Source organism: Monodelphis domestica, chromosome 6 (genome assembly GCF_027887165.1).
Source record: "Monodelphis domestica isolate mMonDom1 chromosome 6, mMonDom1.pri, whole genome shotgun sequence".
Lineage (NCBI taxonomy): Eukaryota > Metazoa > Chordata > Mammalia > Didelphimorphia > Didelphidae > Monodelphis > Monodelphis domestica.
Window position 1 is genome coordinate 229,510,400 of NC_077232.1, and position 18,318 is coordinate 229,528,717.

Consider the following 18,318-nt stretch of genomic DNA (forward strand, 5'->3'; position numbering starts at 1 on the left):
CCCAAATGGGAGACATGATAAAAAACAACTGAACAACCAACAACCTTACACTGAGGGAATGTGCATCTTGAATGAGGAGGCATGAACATCTGTGAAAGAAGTGGGCACTGGAGTTCTGAAATCAGTCTTACCAGAATTGTTTTTCCATTGATGGATGGCCATAGATGCAAAAGGAAAGAAATGAGATTTTGTGAAGTTAAGAGGAAAAGAGCATTTAGAACTTATTGGCAACTAGGATGTGACTGAGAGGGAAAGAGGTGAATTGGAGACAGTTTCCTGAATGTGTGCTTGGAAATATGGAAAAGAATCATATAGATATTTGATTGAGAAGAATATTGAACTATTTTATTTTTAGATGGAGGCAAGACATTTGAAGAATAAAAGAGACAGAGATAAGCATCCAGATTTGGGAAAGAAGACCAGGTGGCAAAGTAGATTTGGAAATAATTTGTTCAGAAATTACTGAATTATGTAAATAGAAAAGAAATCCAGACACACACACACATACACGCACACACACCCACACACACACACAAACTACTGAAAAAGAGAAGAGAGTTGAGGATAGAACTTTTAAGGTGACTTGTAATAAAATTAGCAAAGTGATAAAGCATAAAGACAGAAGTCCTCCAAGTGAGGCAGCCATGCCCCATCTAATATCAGTAGCTAATCTAGAAGAAACATGTTACAAAAAATCTTTATTGCAAGGTGCAATCAGTTGTAGAGGAATGATGCTAAAAAAAAAAAGAAAGAAAGAATGTAAGCTCCCAGAGAGTATGGACTTCCCTTTGCCTTTACTTGGATCTTTAGCCCTTGATAGTACAAACATACATATAATACATAGTATTAATATATGCTTATTGATTGACTGGTGATGTCAGTGACCACTGAATCATCCAGTGGAGATTTCATAGTAGGTGGATGATAGGGGGTGGGTTATAATTATTGCCCAGCAGAAGTTATCTGGAATGGACTTTTTGCATGGATATGAAATTACATCTGGCCCTGTGTGGGATGAAATAAAATGACACCCACCCAAATTATAATTATAAACCTGGAATCAGAGAGTGGATCGTAGAAGATGCAATCTTTATTCTTCCTCATGAGAAAGGGGACACCACCCTAATGGCAATGCTCAATGCCTGAGTGCAGATACAAACATTTTATAGATTCCTGATGCAAGACTCCCACCACCTCTCTCTGAGACCCCCAAGGTCTGGGGGTCAGAATTACAATCTAGGCATGATAGTCTATCCACTTAGAAAACAAGGAGTTGCATAGCATGAGCTCATCACAAACTTCCACCAGGGAGGAGAAAGGTTATGGAAGGGTAATCATGTCCTCAGGAGGGACTTCTCTGGCTCCTCAAGGTGAGAGGCAATAAGGAGGTAGTCTTCCTAGAGATAGCCTCCCAACTCACTGGGCTTCTGGCAATAACAAAAAGCCCTTCAGCCTTTTTCTGAAACCCTAAATAGGTTTTTATTTCCCTAATGGGGACTAGGATGGGTGGAGATCCACCCGGAGAAGAACAAACTACTTCTTTTTTCTCCACACATCCCTAAAATGAACACCACCTACCTTGGATATTAAGTAAACTGTTGGACCTTTTCTAGATGTGCTTTTTACCTTGTATCTGAAAATACCAGTGAAAGAGATGTGTAAGGGGAAGAGGCACCACTTCTCATGTGTGTGTGTGTCTCTTGGAACTTCTCTTGCCATATTCAGTATGCTATGGGCTAGAAGTGGAGTAGAGTGGCATTGGAAACTATAGTGACATGAAGTGGAGACAGTGTGTGATGTAGAATGTGAGATTATGTTAATGACCCGTAGGACAAGCCTAAATTGAGGAAGAATGGGGAAAATGAAAACTGATGAGTAATATAGCAGGCTTTCTCAGTCTATGGGACTGGAATAGTGATTGGGTACATGTTGGGTCCTAGTACCAAACTTCTCTACCTCATTCCCAGTCTTGAGTCCTGCCATGTTTGAATAGAAAGATTAAAAGGAGCTTTTTTCGTGTCAAAATCAAACACTGCAAAAATGCAGCATTGACTAGCAATTTTAAAAGTCCTCTTTAACTCTTTGAAAATTAGTTCTTTGAAATATTTTTGTCAACCTCATTTTTTAAACCCTTACCTTCCGTCTAGGAATCAATACTATGTATTGGTTGGTTCCAAGTCAGAAGAGTGGTAAGGGCTAGGCAATGGGGGTCAAGTGACTTTCCCAGGGTCACACAGCCAGGAAGTGTCTGAGGCCAGATTTGAATCAAGGACCTCCTATCTGTAGGCCTGCCGCTGCCCCCAACCTCATTTTCAAATATCTTTCTTCCTCCATATTATTCAGAGAGCTCTCCCTTATAAGAAAGAACTGGAAAAAAAAAGTGTGGTGATATAAACCTATAATCCATACTACCAAGGAAGCTGAAATTTGACACATCTCTTGAAGACAAGAGTTTTGATCTGCAATGGCTTGTACCAATGGAGTGTCTACATCAAGTAGACAACATCAGTGTTATGAGCCTTTAGGAGCTGAGATGCACCTGTCCCAATCATAAATGAAGCTGATCAGTTCCCAAACAGATCTGTAGTGATATTGGCCTGTAATAACCCCTGGCTTTCCAGCCTGAGCAAAGTGGGGAAATAAAGTCTTGAGAGAAGGGAAGAAAGGAATGAAGAAAGAAAGGAAGAGGTGAGGGAGATGCTTTTAAAAGGGAGCGCAAAATCAGATTAGCTAATCTTGTAAACACATATGCTAAGAAGGGAGAAAAGTCCATTAAATCAACTTTATTTTAAAATTTTATTTAATTTATTAGTTAAGAGAAATTTTCCATGGTTACATGCATTAAATCAACTTTTAAAAAATATTCAGTTTGGAGAGTTGAGACCTTGAGAGAGACTTTGGACCTCTCAGTAAAAAGACCTATTTGGGGGAGGGAATCAGGAGAGAGAGAGAGAGAGAGAGAGAGAGAGAGAGAGAGAGAGAGAGAGAGAGAGAGAGAGAGAGAGAGAGAGAGAGAGAGAGAGACTAGGCTAAGGAGCAGCTCATTTGGAGTGGAGTAGTTTCTTTTTTCCAAAAGATTATTTTTGCTGCGTGCTAAACTCATTTATTTCTACTTGCTGAAGGAATAGAAATACTGTCAGCACCCTATAAATTTGGGTCCCCAGGAAGTAAGTTCCAGTGGCCCCACTCTAATTATTTCATGGATGACTAATTTAATTCAGATTCCCAAAAGAGTGTGCCTCCATGGAGGAAGATAAACAGAGATAATACAGATGTAGAGATCAAATATTAGACTGTAAGGCCAAAATCTTGAATGTTCTGTTAGGAAGGATAAAGGCAAGCATTTATTAAGCACCTTTTATATGCCAGGCACTGTGCTAAGTACTTTACAAATATTATCTCATTTAGCAGAGAAGCTTACAATCTGAACAAGAGTTTGTCTATCTGATTCTCTTACTGAAAAACAAATGAAACTTAAAAAGTTAAATTTTCTTGAGGAAGGGAAAGATGACATATTTGTGAATGGAGATATTGCTAATCAAAACCACAACTAAGAATTATTTCATTTGTGTTAAAAAAAGAATTAATCAAGAATTAGAAAAGAACAATTGAAAAAGAAAATAACTAATGCTTGAAGAGATAGATGTGGAAAATCAGGGACACTAATGCACAATTGGTGGAGTTGTGCTCTAGTCCAATCATTCTGGAGAATAATTTGGGACTCTACCCAAAGAGGTATAGAAGTATTCTTTGACCCAGCAATACCCTTACTAGGTCTGTATGCCAAAAAGATCAGAGAAAAAGAGAAAGAATGTGTTAGTCCAAAAACATTTATTGGAGCTCTTTTTGTGGTGGCAAAGAATTGGAAAATAAGCAGGATGCCCATCAATTGAGGAATGGATGAACAAGTGGTGGTATATGATTATAATGGAATATTATTGTCTATTGTGCAATAAGAAATAAGGAGGGGCAGGGTGATTTCAGAAAAACCTATAGGAATTGATGCAGAGTGAAGTGAGCAGAAACAGGAGATTATTGTACACATTAATAATATAATAATGTCCACTAGAAAGGATTTAACTACTCTGATAAATAAAGTGATCCAGACTAATTAAAGTATAATTTTTCTCTTTATTTTTCTTGCTTTTTTCTCAACATGGCTAATATAGAAATCAGAATCAGGTTAGCATGATTTCATATGTATGATCTCTATTATGGAGCTTGCCTTCTCAGTAGAATAGGGAGGGGCGAGAGGGAAGGATAGAATTTGAAACTCAAAAGAAAATTTTAAAGGATATTAAAAATAAATTTAAAATTTTTTCTAATGAATTATGAAAGGCAAGGTCATGTGAAAGAAGGCAGTCATTTTGTTAATGTAGTCATATTGAAAAGGGACAGTGTTTTCCCCTGAGATTCTAACCCTTGGAAGAGGGAGGAATTTAGTAATAAAGTTGAAGGGGAAAGGGGAGGCAGTGGTGGCCATGAGACCTGGAAATAGGAATACAGGACTGGAGGAGGTATCAGGGTCTTAAGGCACATTGTAGGCTGACTGTGGAATCCACCTGGAGATGACCATGTCTCCACTGCTGAAGTTAAGCAGATGTCCTTATCCTCCCCAGATATTCTGACTGTGGCAGCTGCCCCACCATAGTTCATCCCTAAAGGTGAAAGAGGAAGTATTCTCATTACTGACACCTCAAAAACCTTTACCAGTAGTGACATTAGATTCATCTTCCTCAGTGAAATTTGAGCTTAAGCTAAAATTTTGGATTCACAAAAGTATAAAAAGCAGATACAGAAGATTAGATGTGCAACTCCTGTTTCCATTAGCAGAAGCTACAATTCTTTTTCTCTGACAGATCTTTTTGTATTTGTGAGTATGAAATACTCACAAAAATTAAGAACTTTAGGGGATTTGAGTTCTCTAGAGGAAAATGAACCCCCAGAATAGTTATTAATTTTCCCCTTCCTTTTTTGTGCAAAGAAGATATGGATTTGTAAATATTTAAATTGCTCAGTAATTTCACTTGTCTTGACTCTTTTTGACCCCATCTGGGTTTTTCTTGGCAAAGATACTGGACTGGTTTTCCATGTTCGTGTTCAGTGAAGGACATTTTCAGAGAAACGTGAGACAAAAAGAGAGTGAAGTGACTTCCACAGGGTCACAGAGCTAGGAAGAGTCCAAGACCAGATTTGAACTCAGGAAGATGAGTCTTTATCCACATTGCCACCTATCTGCAATATTTAAATACATAGTTGCTAATTTAAGTGATTTTGTGGTTAAGAACTTCTGTCTGAAAGAAATGCCCAGAGCTCTGAGAGACTGAGTTAGAACCCTGAAGCCCTGTAGTTGGTAGATATTAGAAGTGGTGATTGAGCTCAAACCCTTTCTGACTGCTATACCAACTTTCTTCTACTATTTTACACTGTTGGGTTTTGGAGTTTTTTATCCTATTCCTCAAATCCATGTGGTCCTTGGTAATGCAATGCAGCCTATTTATACCCACCATAGTGTTTCACTGTCAGTTAGGTCACTTGCAATTGTATTGGTATGAAAATTATTATTTTTAAAAATACTGTCTATCTAGAAAAAGCGATTTTTAAAAAAAGATTTTCTTTTTCTTTTCAGAGGCAAGTGGAGATTGAATGTTGAAGAGAGTTTGCAATAAGCGGGACTGATGAGCCCACAGAAGGAATGAAGTATGGATGTAAAAGAACGCAGACCTTATTGCTCCTTGACAAAGAGTCGGAGAGAAAAAGAGCAACGCCGTTATACGAATTCTTCAGCCGACAATGAAGAGTGCAGGGTTCCTACCCAGAAGTCTTACAGTTCCAGTGAAACCCTGAAAGCTTTTGATCATGATTCCTCTAGGCTGCTCTATGGGAACAGGGTAAAGGATCTGGTTCACAGAGAAGCTGACGAGTACACCAGGCAAGGTAGGTAGCTTCTCTCACGTAGCAACAACGCACGCTCGCGGTCAAGTGTTGGTCAATTATATGTTTCTTTTGTGAAACTTCTTCTTACCCTCAGCAAGTATCATCTTCCATTTTCTATGAGTTCTTGAAAAATTATCCATTGGTGTGACTTTGTTTGAGAGCACTAGATGTAATACTTTAGATAAAAAAATCCAAAAGTCATCTCGGAGATATGAATTCATCAAAATGTATTCTGTAGCCATCTGAAACCTTTTTCAGTGTAGCTGGCCAAAGAGTGTGGAATTTAGTACTTTTAAAAGACGTTTTACATAAAGTAACTCTCTCAATAGTTCTAGGGACTTAAAAAAATGTCAGTAATTGGTGGGAAGTAGTCAGAGCCTATGTGCCCCCAAGTAGGGTCTCTATTACTGATAAAAATATGTATTGAGTTGTTGGTAGCTGAACCCTATTTCCCAGGTAGTAAAGAAATGAGAAGGAAAGTGGTAAGTAAAGAAATCCTTCTGTTCTCTTTAATCAATTAAAAAGCATTTGATAAGAGTTGATTAGATAAAATAAAATTTAAAAAAGAAAACAAGAAAAAGAAAAGAAAAAAATTTTAAAAATAAATTAAAAAGAGTTTATTAGATACTTGACTAAGCTTTAGTTAATCACCTTAAACATGGATCTTTCTTTGCCCTCAAGAAATGTATATCAGAGGAGAAAATATAACATATCTACTATACATTATATGAGAGAAGAAAATATGATTATATATAAGAATATACTTTATATCAGAGAAGAAAATGTGACATGTAAGAATATACATTATAACAGAGGAGAAAAGGGATTATCTATGAGAATATGTAAAATTTATTAAAAATAAATATAATTTGATGAGAGGGAATTACAAGAAGCTGGGAATGTAGTTAAGAAATGCCACATATAGGAAGTGACTTTCAAAATAAGTGAAGGAAATAAGGGATTCATTAGGAAGAAGAGAAAAAGAAGTCCCTTCTATAAATCTTTCTCCCAGGAAAGTGACCCTAAGAATGTATTCATTGATAATATGGACCAATATTATATTCATTATGCCCCAAAATTCTGTAAAAGCAGGCTGAAACATGAAGGGAGTTCTTGAGAAAGGTCTTGGTTTGTCTTCCTAGAAGTCAGATTTAAAAAGTTGCCATTATGGTTCAATTCTTTATAAATTGCTTTACTTTTTATAATGTTGTTTCTATTTTTGCCTCTGCTTCCTTTTGTGTTTAGGACTTCCATGATTTTAGTCTCTCCTGTGTAAAATATCCTTCCTTTCATTTTTTCTAAAATTCTACCTTTTTTCATTTTTTTAAACCCTTACCTTCTGTCTTAGAATCAATACTGTGTATTGGTTCCAAGGCAGAAGAGTGGCAAGGGCTAAACAATGAGGGTTAAGTGACTTGCCCAGAGTCACACAGCTGGGAAGTGTCTGAGGCCAGGTTTGAACCTAGGACCTCCCATATCTAGGACTGGCTCTCAATCCACTGAACCACCCTTTTCATTTTTTTAATTGGGACTTTAAGATACATCCTGCAAGATTTAAGCAAGATTTTAAGTATCCATGATTTTATTATGAGCATCCTCTCCACTTAAATAAACCTACAAACCTTAGTACATAGTTTTAATGAACTAACTGACCTTGATGAGCCCTTAAGATCCCAAGCTTATGTGAACCTAAATGGCCAACTCTATAGGACTCAAAAAAGAAAATAGAGTTAAGTTTTTCCTTCTTATTCAACTGAGAAAGTCATAGTAATGCTTTCTTTTTCTAAAACCAAGCATAAAGTAGCCAAAAAAGGGGGAAAATTCAGAAATGACATTATTTATTAAGTTTTCCAGAAGTTTAAGAGAAAAAGATATTAACTTCTTCTTAGTTAACATACATAAGTATTATAAGCATCAATTTAAAAGTTTTTTTTAAATATTAAAGGGTTCTATAATTGACCAAACTTTAAACAACTCTACAAGCCTCTTTCCCAGTGATAGACCTTAGTTGTTTCTCCTCATGTTTCCCTTATATCTACTTTTGTTAAAGAATCATTTGATAATATTGTGGGAACTACTTTATCTGGATGACTTATGAGTTATTAGTGGTATGGTTTATTATAAGAAATAAAGTGTTTTAAGACTTAATTTGACCTCTTTTGTGGGATATGTAGATCAGAAATAGAGAAAAGTGACTTTGGCAGAGGAAAAACATCTAGTAGCATTGAGCAATAAAATTGTGCCTTTAAAACTGCATATTTCCTCCTAGAACATTGGGTTCTAGATTTGTCACAGATCAGGTCAGAGTTCATTCTTTTTTCACTGATTATTTCAAAGGAAAGAATTAGGGTGGAGAGTTGGAAATACATACATTTCAGACCCAATATACTATTTCATTTTCAGATAGCAAAAAACAACTGTCTTTATAACCTCTGAGAAGCAATTACAATGAGGATCATTAAGAGAAAGAAGTTCCTTTGTTTGTTTCTTTCTTTCTAATTTAATTTATTTTTTAAAGTATTGTCCCATGGTCACATGATTCATGTTCTCTCCCTCCCCTTTTACCTTCCCCCCTCCCAGAGATGACATGCTAATCCACTGGGTTATACATGTATTATCACTCTAGACTTATTTCCATATTATTCATTTTTGTAATAGAATAATCTTTTAAAACCAAAGCCCGGAATCATACACCTTATGAGCAAGTTATGGATCATATGTTTTTCTTCTACATTTCTAGTTCTAAGAAGTTCTAAGCAGCAGAGAGTACATGTTGTAGTAAAATGTTGAAATTTGGAAGGACCAACTCCACCCCAAGCAAGCATTCAGCTTTGGCAGAGAGAATGGATGCTTAGAGGGGTTAAAAATAGAGAACTGAAATGTTTACCTCCTGGGCAGTATTAATACATCCCAGCCTCTTCATGATGACATAGTGATACCATCTGTAGAAACTCCAGGGCTCAAGCCCCTTTTATGGGACCATGCAGTACTATTATCCATTCTTTGTGAGCCAAGGTTTGGTGGAAGGAAAGGGGGGTGTTCTTAGAGAAGGGGAATTGGACAAGGCAAGGAAGCTGGGATTAGAGGGAGGAGCCACTCTAGCAGCCCAGGAAAAATGAGAAAATAGCTGAGCTAAAGGAATTAGAGGAAAAAAGGAACTAGCACTGCTCTAAAATTATTAATAAATTCAACTACTTTCATTGAAAAAAAGAATCATAATTTACAGAAAATGGGCTAAACTTACAACATCCAAAGGGGGAAATGGACAATCCAAAATGCAGTAATAGCTCTTTGACTTTATGAAGCAAGTGAAAGGGATTTTAGTCAGATTTTTGGGGTATGTGTCACTACATCATAAAAACCAATAAATAGCACGTGTAACACCTTTGCTGTTGATCTAAAAAGACAGACCAAGGACTGAATGAATTCCTTTCTTACTCTGAAGGTAGTCAAATTAAAACTATTTTTAATGGGGTAGTCTGGGAATGCTTATAACTGTACACTCTATTAAGCAAGGAAGTCAGTCTCAAAAACTTAGTCTGACACCTTCACAGACACCCATTTCTCCCTCGTTTGGGCTCTGTGGTGTTTTGTGGGCCTTCTTACACTCCATTATAGATGTTTTTCCCTTTTCTCATGTTATGATTAAGGTAGGAAGTATATAGGAGGGCCATTAAGAGAAATACAGCATGTGTTTTAGGGCACATGTTTCAATTTTGTGAAAAACCTCAGTCTTATTTTCTCAGGATGTGACAAAAGCCTGATTTTCCCCCAACTGGCTGTTGTGCTGTGCTGTCAGATTAATTATTCAATTAACAACGTGTGCTTATTGCCACTGTCACCATACACACTGTAGTATTTCAAGGATCCGTGATTTCATTGTTCCATTGACTTATAGAGCAACCTCTCTGTGTCTTACTAAGTAGTCGTTATGAGTTACTGTAAAATTGAGATTTGAACTCTGGACTCCATTCCCCAGGAGTCCTTGCTAGCTCCCAGAATGCCCTCTAATCTCACTGAATTCTCACCTGGGACGAGAGCAAAATTTTATTTAAAGGGTCTTCCCCGTAGGCGGGGTCTCTTTACTTCCTGTCTCTGCTGACAAACAGACGCTCCTCATGATGTGAGTGAAATTTTGGGTGGGCCTCATGGCCCACCTGGCACGTGCCTTTTCTTACTTGTATATTCTTAAATTCTCAACCTTTAATAAACCTCATAAATATAATACTCCTTGCAGAGAGAAACTAATTTCTACCTGCCTCAGTCACCCCTAAATTTTAGCTGTTACAGTTTTTGGTGACCACTAGATTGGATAAGAACTTCTCAAATTTTTTTGCCTGGATAATGATTTTTTTTAAGCCACGTTTCTCCAAGATGCTTTTTAAAAACCATCTTGATCAGCTCCTGCCTGCGGCCCTCTCTGGCTCCTGCTTCTGCTTCTGGCCTCTCACCTGGTGCCCGAGCTCCCGGCCCTGCTTGTCTGGGTTCCGGCTCCCAGCCCTGCCTACCCCGGCGGTCTGTCTCTCACCCATCTGGCCTCAGACCCAGACGGCTCATCACCCCAGCCCCAGACCCGAAGTATCATTCAATGGGCCAGCCACCATGTACATAATAAAAAGTAAAGTACATACCATTATTAGTCAATATTCTTAAAAACAATTTCTATAAAGGCTAGTTATGCCCTTGGTATTGTTCCCTTTGTTGCTGTCGTTCAGTCATTCATTCTTGTCCAACTCTTGATGATCCTGTGGACAATACTCTTCCTGGTATTTTCTTGGCAATGATACTGGACTGGTTTGCCATTTCCTCTTCAATGGATTAAGGCAAACAGAGGTTAAATGACTTGCCTAGGGTCACATAGTTAATAAGTGCCTGAAGCCATATTTGAACACAGCTCTTCTGATTCCAAACCCAGTGTCTGTCCACTGAGCAACCTCCATGATTCCACCGTGCCTTCTACTTCCTTGAGATTTTATCTCTTATTATGGAAATAGTAATTAAATTACTTTTTTTAAAAATCTGGGAATAATAGGCCATTCAACTACCTTTTTTTTTTTTCACACAATTCCTGTGATTACCCAAAAGAAAAACTCCCAACTCCTAACTCTCCTACTTACTCCTTGAGGAACCTTGGGCAAGTCCCATTAACTCTCTTGGCCTTGTTTTCCTCATCTGTAATAGGAAAAGTTTGGATTAAGTGATATCTATGGCCCAGAAGGCCCTGCTCCTTCTATGTATCATCTTCACATTTATTTTTTTATCCTTGGTGTTTAGAAAAAAGAAAAAAGGTTATATATATTTTTTTAATTTTGTGTACACATATTAATATAACTTTATCTAGAAACTAAAACAATACTTTGGTCTTTGATTTGATTTAACTTAATTCAACAAATATCTGTTCTCTGTCTACGATGTAAAGGCTAGATATTGGAGATTATGAAGAGGAAAAATATATATAGACACTTCCTCTAAAGAGCTTACAATCTAGGCAGGGAGAGCAGGTCCAAAAGTAAGTATAAATATCAATTGGAAAATAGTCATTATAAACAGAAGTAAAATGCACGGTGAGATTTCCAAGGAGAAGGAGAAGTCATTTTGCTGGATGCCTTCAATAATTTTAGGATTCCAACAATTGAACAGCTACTAATTTCTGGGTAGTATATTTTAGGAAGGGCATTATTGAACCATACCCAGAAGAGGGCAGTCAGGATTATAAAGACTGAAGGAGCTTCTTCCTGAGTTCAGATCCAATCTTTGGGAACTTACTAGCTGGGTGACCTTGGGCAAGTCACTTAACCTTGTTTGACTCAGTTTCCTCATGTATAAAATGAGCTGGACAAGGAAGGAGATGGAAAACCACTTCAGTACCTATGCCAAGAAAACCCCAACTAGAGTCACAAAGAGTTGGACATGATTGAAAATGACTGAACAACAAATAAGGTCATACTAGGAGGAGTGGTGGAAGTTTTAGAAATATACAATTAGGGTTTATGTAAGGAAAAGTTTCCTTTCAATTAGCCTCTCCAAACTCAAGTGGGCTTCCATTCCCACCTGAAATGGAAAATAGTGTGCTCTCTCCACCTAAAGCAAGCAAAGTTTGTCTGTCTACTTGTCAAAGAATGTCATAAAAGCAATTGTAAAAATGGAAGTTCTACTAGATGCTCTCTGAAGTTCTATGACTAAAAACAGTTATCCTAAAAGGACCCATTCTAGGAACAAGGGATCATGTGAGCCAAGTCATGGATACAGAAAAGAGTTCCATTTATTTGTGAAAGAAAAACCAAGCATTCAGTTTAGCTGGAAATATAACCAATAGCATTTATATAGCACCATAAGGTTTATGAGGCACTTGATATATTTTACTCTTTTCAAACTAACAATGCCCAGCAAGGTAGGTCCTGTTGTTCTCCTCATTTTACAGACGAGGAAACTAAGGCTGAGAGTGGTTAAATGATTTGCCCAGGGTTACCCAAGCTCTAAATGTCTGGGACAGAATTCTAAGTCACATTTTCCCCAGTTAAACACCCCACTCCGCTACCAAGATTCCTCCACAATGTGAAAATAAGTCACGTAGGTCTAGAAAGGCTGTTAGTGGGCATTATGATATAAAGAAAAGAACTGCCCTCCCTCATTGTATGAATATGGGCAAATCATTGACCTTTCTTAATAGTAATTTCTCTTATCCAGAATGGGAAAATTAATATTTGTGTTGCCTAGTTTTTAGGATTCTGAGGAAAGCTTTTTGTAAAAGTGAAAAAATTAAGGGATCTATAGTGAGAGATGGGTAGATAGAGAGGGAGAGAGAGATAGTTGTTAGTATTGAATTTTTCCTCGTCATCCTTTGTTGAAACATGATAAAGTAAGAAGGTGGGAGGGAGTAGACATTAATTAAGCACCTCAAATGTGCCAGGTTTTTCTTCTAATAAGTACATTACAAATATTTTCTTATTTGATAATCATAAATGAGACAGGAATTACAATTGTATTCTTACAAATGAAACCAATCACTTTACTAAACAATTGCTTTTAAGCATGAGATATTAAATAACTTAGGAAATCAGGAATTCTCTGCTATCTGCTCCCACCCTCTATTAAAAAAACAAAGAATATGTTAAACAACAAGGTATCAATGCCATAGTGCACTCTTTCTGGCCTTCCAGGAACGGGTGATTTTATTTTTAAGGTTAAAAAATGTATTCTGTGTTCTACTTTTATGCTCCTTAAAAGGGATTAGTCACAGTTCTCCCCTTTTCCTAGCACAGGTAAGGTTTGGAACACAGACTAAAGCATCAGATTTTTTCCCAAAATATTGGTTAGTTTTGCTGAATTTTTCTCCCTCTTTATAAATATAAAATCTTTTTTTAAAAGGGATGGGTCTCTAAGGGAGAGAATCTGCAGATATGCTCTGGGAAATATGTGATATAAAAACCAATAATAGCCATAAAAGTTTATTTCCCAATAAAATTATATAGAAAAAGAAACAAAAAAATTTTTAAAGAAAAATGTAAAGGATGGAGCTAATTTCAACTTAATTTTTTTGGGGGGGAGAAGGAATGAAATGTATATTGGAAAAAAAATTTAAAAACACTTTGAACTTGTGGGGAAACATGGTTTTTCTGGTTTAAACCAGATTTAACTGGTTTTAACCAGATTAGAGTGAATTAAATGAATTTGAATGGATCTAGGCAGACTTAAACTGGATTGAACTGGTCATAGCCAATTTGAAATATATTTAAAAGGTTTAAATCATTTGCACCTGGTCCAAACCAGATTAAACTGGTTTGAACTGGTTTGAACTAGTTTAAACCTATCTAACTTGCTTTGAACTGGTTCAAAAGGCTTTTTAAAAATGGTTTTCAGTGGCTCAAGCTATTTAAAACAGGTTTTGAGTACATTTTTAAATGTTTTTGACCAGTTTGGACTGGGTTTTTATTATTAGTTTAAACATAGTTATAGTGCTTTAAACCTCTTTCAAATCCTTTGAACAGGTTTCAATAGGCTTAAAACAGTTTGAATGATTTAATCTGCTTGAAACAGAAACAAAGTGGTTACATGAAATGTAAAAAAGAAACAAATCTAGAGGGTAGCCAAAGGGAGAAATAAGAAATAATGATTCTCTTCAGGGAATATTATCTATAAGATATGACCGTGATAAAAGCATTAAGAAGGGGAAGCCTCATTATGACATGGTTGATTTTACTCATAAATTCATGGGGTCATCAAATCTCCTCCTAGCTTTCAACAGAGTGGCAATAACTTTGGTAGTAGAGAAACAAAGTGTTATATGGCACCAACAGTGTATTTAGGTGGAGATCAACCTCATTTCAAAAAGACCCAAGAACCATATTCAGGGCACTGGATAAGATTTTGTTGGTATTGGATCTAAAATACCCTAGCGAAAGAAGAGAAGGGATGAAGTTAACTAATTTCACAGCAATGGAAAAGGTTTTAGATGAGTTTATTAGCAGCAATAGTTTGAATGAACAGATAACAAAGAAAATGAAAGATTATTTCATGTATCAAGATCTCCAGAGTATTCAAACTTTCCATGAGTAGATTGATATTGCCAAAAAGACTCCAAATTAGAGTACCATCTCCTAAAGAAGGATGCCTAACAAGACTTATAAGGAGCACATAGGGTCCTTTTGATTTTTATTTGAGATAAGGACCAAATCATTTGGAGAAATGAACACTGTTTTATCTAAAAGGAGGTCTTTACTTCATCCTCATCAAGAAGGGAATCAACAGCCCAGTTAATCAAATGAAAAGTGCACCTGAATTGTCACACCTTAAAACCCTGGGATGATTCTGATGGTTTTTGTCAAGTTAGCTAAATTTCCTCTGTGGTATGATTCATTTGGACAAAAAATAAACATATAAAAGCCATGCACAGGAAGCTTGTGTCCTATATATTAGGCATGTATTTCCTTTGTATTTCAATTTTCTCTGACATCTGAAATGAAATGGGGTAGAAGCTTAAAGCCTAAATAACAGAAATGTAGTAGTCTTGTTCTGCCTGAATTTCCTCAGGGGCACCCACCATGAATTCCTAGTTTGCTAGTATCTATACTTGCAGTATTGATGAAAGTTGTTGAGTTGACTGCCAAGAATATATATTAGTTGAGGGAGGCTAATTATTATGAGTAAATGGAAATTTCCTTAGAAATCTGGGTGAAGTCAGCAAGCATTTATTACATGCCTTTTTAGTACTAGACTGTGCTAAGAGCTGGGGATGCAAAAAAAAGGAAGAAAAAACATGGTTTCCACCTTCAAAGAGCTAAAAATCTAAAGGGAAAGACATTAAACAACTATGTCCAAACAAGATGTTTATAGGACAGATTATATGTAATCTCAAGGGGAAGGCACAAAATATTAAGGAGGACCAGTAAAAGTTTTTTTGTAATAGGTGGGATTTCATCTGAGTCTTTAAGGAAATCAGAAGGTAGGAATGAGCAGGAATAGTAAATAACTATTGAAAACGAAAAGAGTACATTTAGCCTCTTAGAGTAGTTTCCTCCTTAGTCTTGGTTGGCTAAGGATAGAGGTAACAACAATCTTAGACCTGTCTTGGGATCTATATTAGCAAATTGTAGTGCTGGAGAAGGAGACAGCTTTTGAGAACCTTTTGTGCAGTAAGGAGATCAAATCATTTAATGCTTAAAGAAATTCAGGCTATTCATGAAAACATCAAATTCTGAAGTTGAAGCTTAAATACTTTGGCCCATAATGAGAAAACAGGACTCATTGGAAAGATCTTGATTTGGGGAAAGATTAAAGGCAAAAGGAGAAGGGGACAGCAGAGGATAGGTAGATAGAAAGTGTCATGAAAACAAGAAACAGGAACTGGATAGATGTAATGGAGGAATGACAACAAAACTGTTGTTAAAGCCTTTTAAGGTGAAAAATTCCTCCATCCCAATAGTCTGTTCTTTTTCTAAATGTTACCACTGCTTAGAGTCCAGAACAATGTGGCTATTGATAAACCAGATGTTTACAAGATAATTCTATGTTTTCTAATAGCCCTAAAAAATAGAGTATAATTTTCTTGGATCTCAGATCAGTTTGGAATGAAAATAGGAAGAGCAACCAGAAAATGAACTTTTCACTGCACTAGGAATCCTCCCTCTTCCTCCAACAACTTTATTGTATCCCGAGTAGAAATTGAGTAATGTATCATTTTAGTTTAGCTCATAGTCATGTTTTCTAGAGTTACTACTTAAGCTGATTTTCTAAAAAAATTTCTTTCTAACCAAACTTAAATATTTTTAGACCATGGACAAATATCTGGTATATTTGGAAGCTGTATAGCTGAGCTGACAACAATTATGGGAATTCTTTGCTTTCTGACAGTGACGTATAGGGCTCAGATCTGTTTCTCTTTAAATTCATTTGTGTGACTTCCTTGCTAATTCAGGTATTTGATGTTTTAGTAAAATTTGAGGAGCTACCTGTAAATTAGAAGGGGAACCTTCCCAGGGTCTAATTCTCTTTGATGTTTCAAGAAAAAATCAAATTAAATTATAGTTGTCTTTGATATTTGGAGAAAATTTATCCTCCCTAGTTTCATTTTTAATAGAAAAAATATTTGAATAAAATCAATACACACACACACACACAATTTTACAAAACCAATGAAAGACAGGATGTTTCCCAACTTTCTTTCTCCATAAAATGGTGTATTTTAATTTAAAATCCAAGATTTTTGATTTTTTGTTTGAGATTGTATTTTTATAAAAATCCAAGATTTTGATTTTGTTTGAGAAAAGATCTTCAATGAAGAAGCTTGCTAACTCCTAAATCCAGAGAATGAACTGTTGCAGAAAGATGCCAGAAAATCTACACTACATCAAGATCAAAAATGAACTTTGGGTGTAGCTGATTGAACTAAAGTGTGATTGAACACTTATTGTAAATGTACACTTTTATGCCAAGGGGACTGGCCGCTAATTTGGCTTTCTGTCAATGTGCCTAGCAAAACATTGGTTTTTCTTTCTTTCTTTCTATTCCTCCCTAACTACCCTAATTTCCTCTTAGAAAATTGAATATTGTATGCATCTGTAGTTTGAAGTGCATTTAGGACTACAAGATGATTAGGTTAAATGATCAGTGGGGAGACTAGTCTCCCAATAATCATCAGGGGGGATTGTGAATCTTAAAATTGTTCAGACTCTACTTCAGAAGATTTGATTAAGCTATTCCCCATTTTAAACAATGCAGGTACTTGGTCAGGAATGCATTGAGAACTTTAAAATTACTCCACCTTGTTCAGGAGGTGCTTTAGGGGAAGATAAAGTTGGAAACTCCTGATGGAACAATGAAAAGTCCCTAACTCATACTTATAGTAAAGCTGGAACCTTAAGCTAGGTCTATTTTTATATCTAATACAAAAGGGTGCTAAGTACCTATAAAGGTTAAATTAATCACTAAAAGGTCAAGGAACTTACAAAAGGCAAGCTTAACAAAAGAGGTGTAAAGTTTTAGCCTACCCAGAGAAGGTGGGAACTAAAGAGAGATGTGAACTAAGAATGATCAATCCTGGGGAAAATGTCTACTGTGGTTGGTAGATGTGAATATTTAGGGGAGGTGACATAAGAGAAAATTCTCTTTAAGAGGAGCTGGCTCTCTGAACTTAGTGGGAGTTTGGAGTTAGTTGGAGGAGCTGGGTCTCTGAACTCAGTTTAGGAGTTGAGGATTTCAGTGAAGGACTGGAGTTTTTCTTGGGACAAATCTTGTGGTGAGTGATAAAAGACTGACTAGTCTCTCTTAAGGCTCAGGCTTAGGCCATTTGGCCTCAGCCCTTCCTACTATTTCCTCTTACACACTCTCTCTCTCCATTCCCTTAATTTCTTCATTTGTATTAATTAAAATCTCCATAAAACCCAGCTGACTTGGGTATGTTTTCATATTTGGGAATTTTCCCATGGAGACCATTTATTTTTTATTTAAATCAAGACACTAAAATTATTTTTACAGTTTTGGCAATTCACAGTCTTGAAACCCACATTTTTCGCGGTTACAATGGGTGTCATTTGGAAAGTTATAAATGCATTTGAGACCTTAATATCAATAAGAAATATTGTCCATAAGTTTGGATTTTGAAAATAATTGATGTGGGAAATAACAGTTTTGTTTGCAAAAAAAAAAAAAAACTGGAGCCTGAGAAGAAATATCAATTTCCTAGCTCTGCTTGGAAGAACCTCCAAGATTCCAAAGTAATTAACATGCTACCTTTGACCACTCTGGACATTATGACCCTTATTTGTTTTTATGAGAGTCAATTTGCTCTGCTCATGCTCAGTTTTGAAAAACAAGGACTCATGTTTCAGAACTTGATGACACAGATCTTTTATTTCTTTTGCTTCCACTGAGAAGGAGAGACAA

General features: G+C 36.4%; 1 protein-coding gene across 2 annotated transcripts in view; it reads left to right on the forward strand.

The window, feature by feature from the left end:
- TENM3 (teneurin transmembrane protein 3) overlaps positions 1 to 18,318 on the forward strand; it is a 3,501,974-nt gene that overhangs the window by 2,890,360 nt on the left and 593,296 nt on the right. For both annotated transcript variants that reach the window (XM_056802938.1, XM_056802939.1), the window contains one exon: positions 5,630 to 5,937. In XM_056802938.1, coding sequence (XP_056658916.1) covers positions 5,703 to 5,937 — 235 coding nt within the window. In that variant the 5' untranslated portion in view covers positions 5,630 to 5,702. The remainder of the gene's footprint in view (positions 1 to 5,629; positions 5,938 to 18,318) is intronic.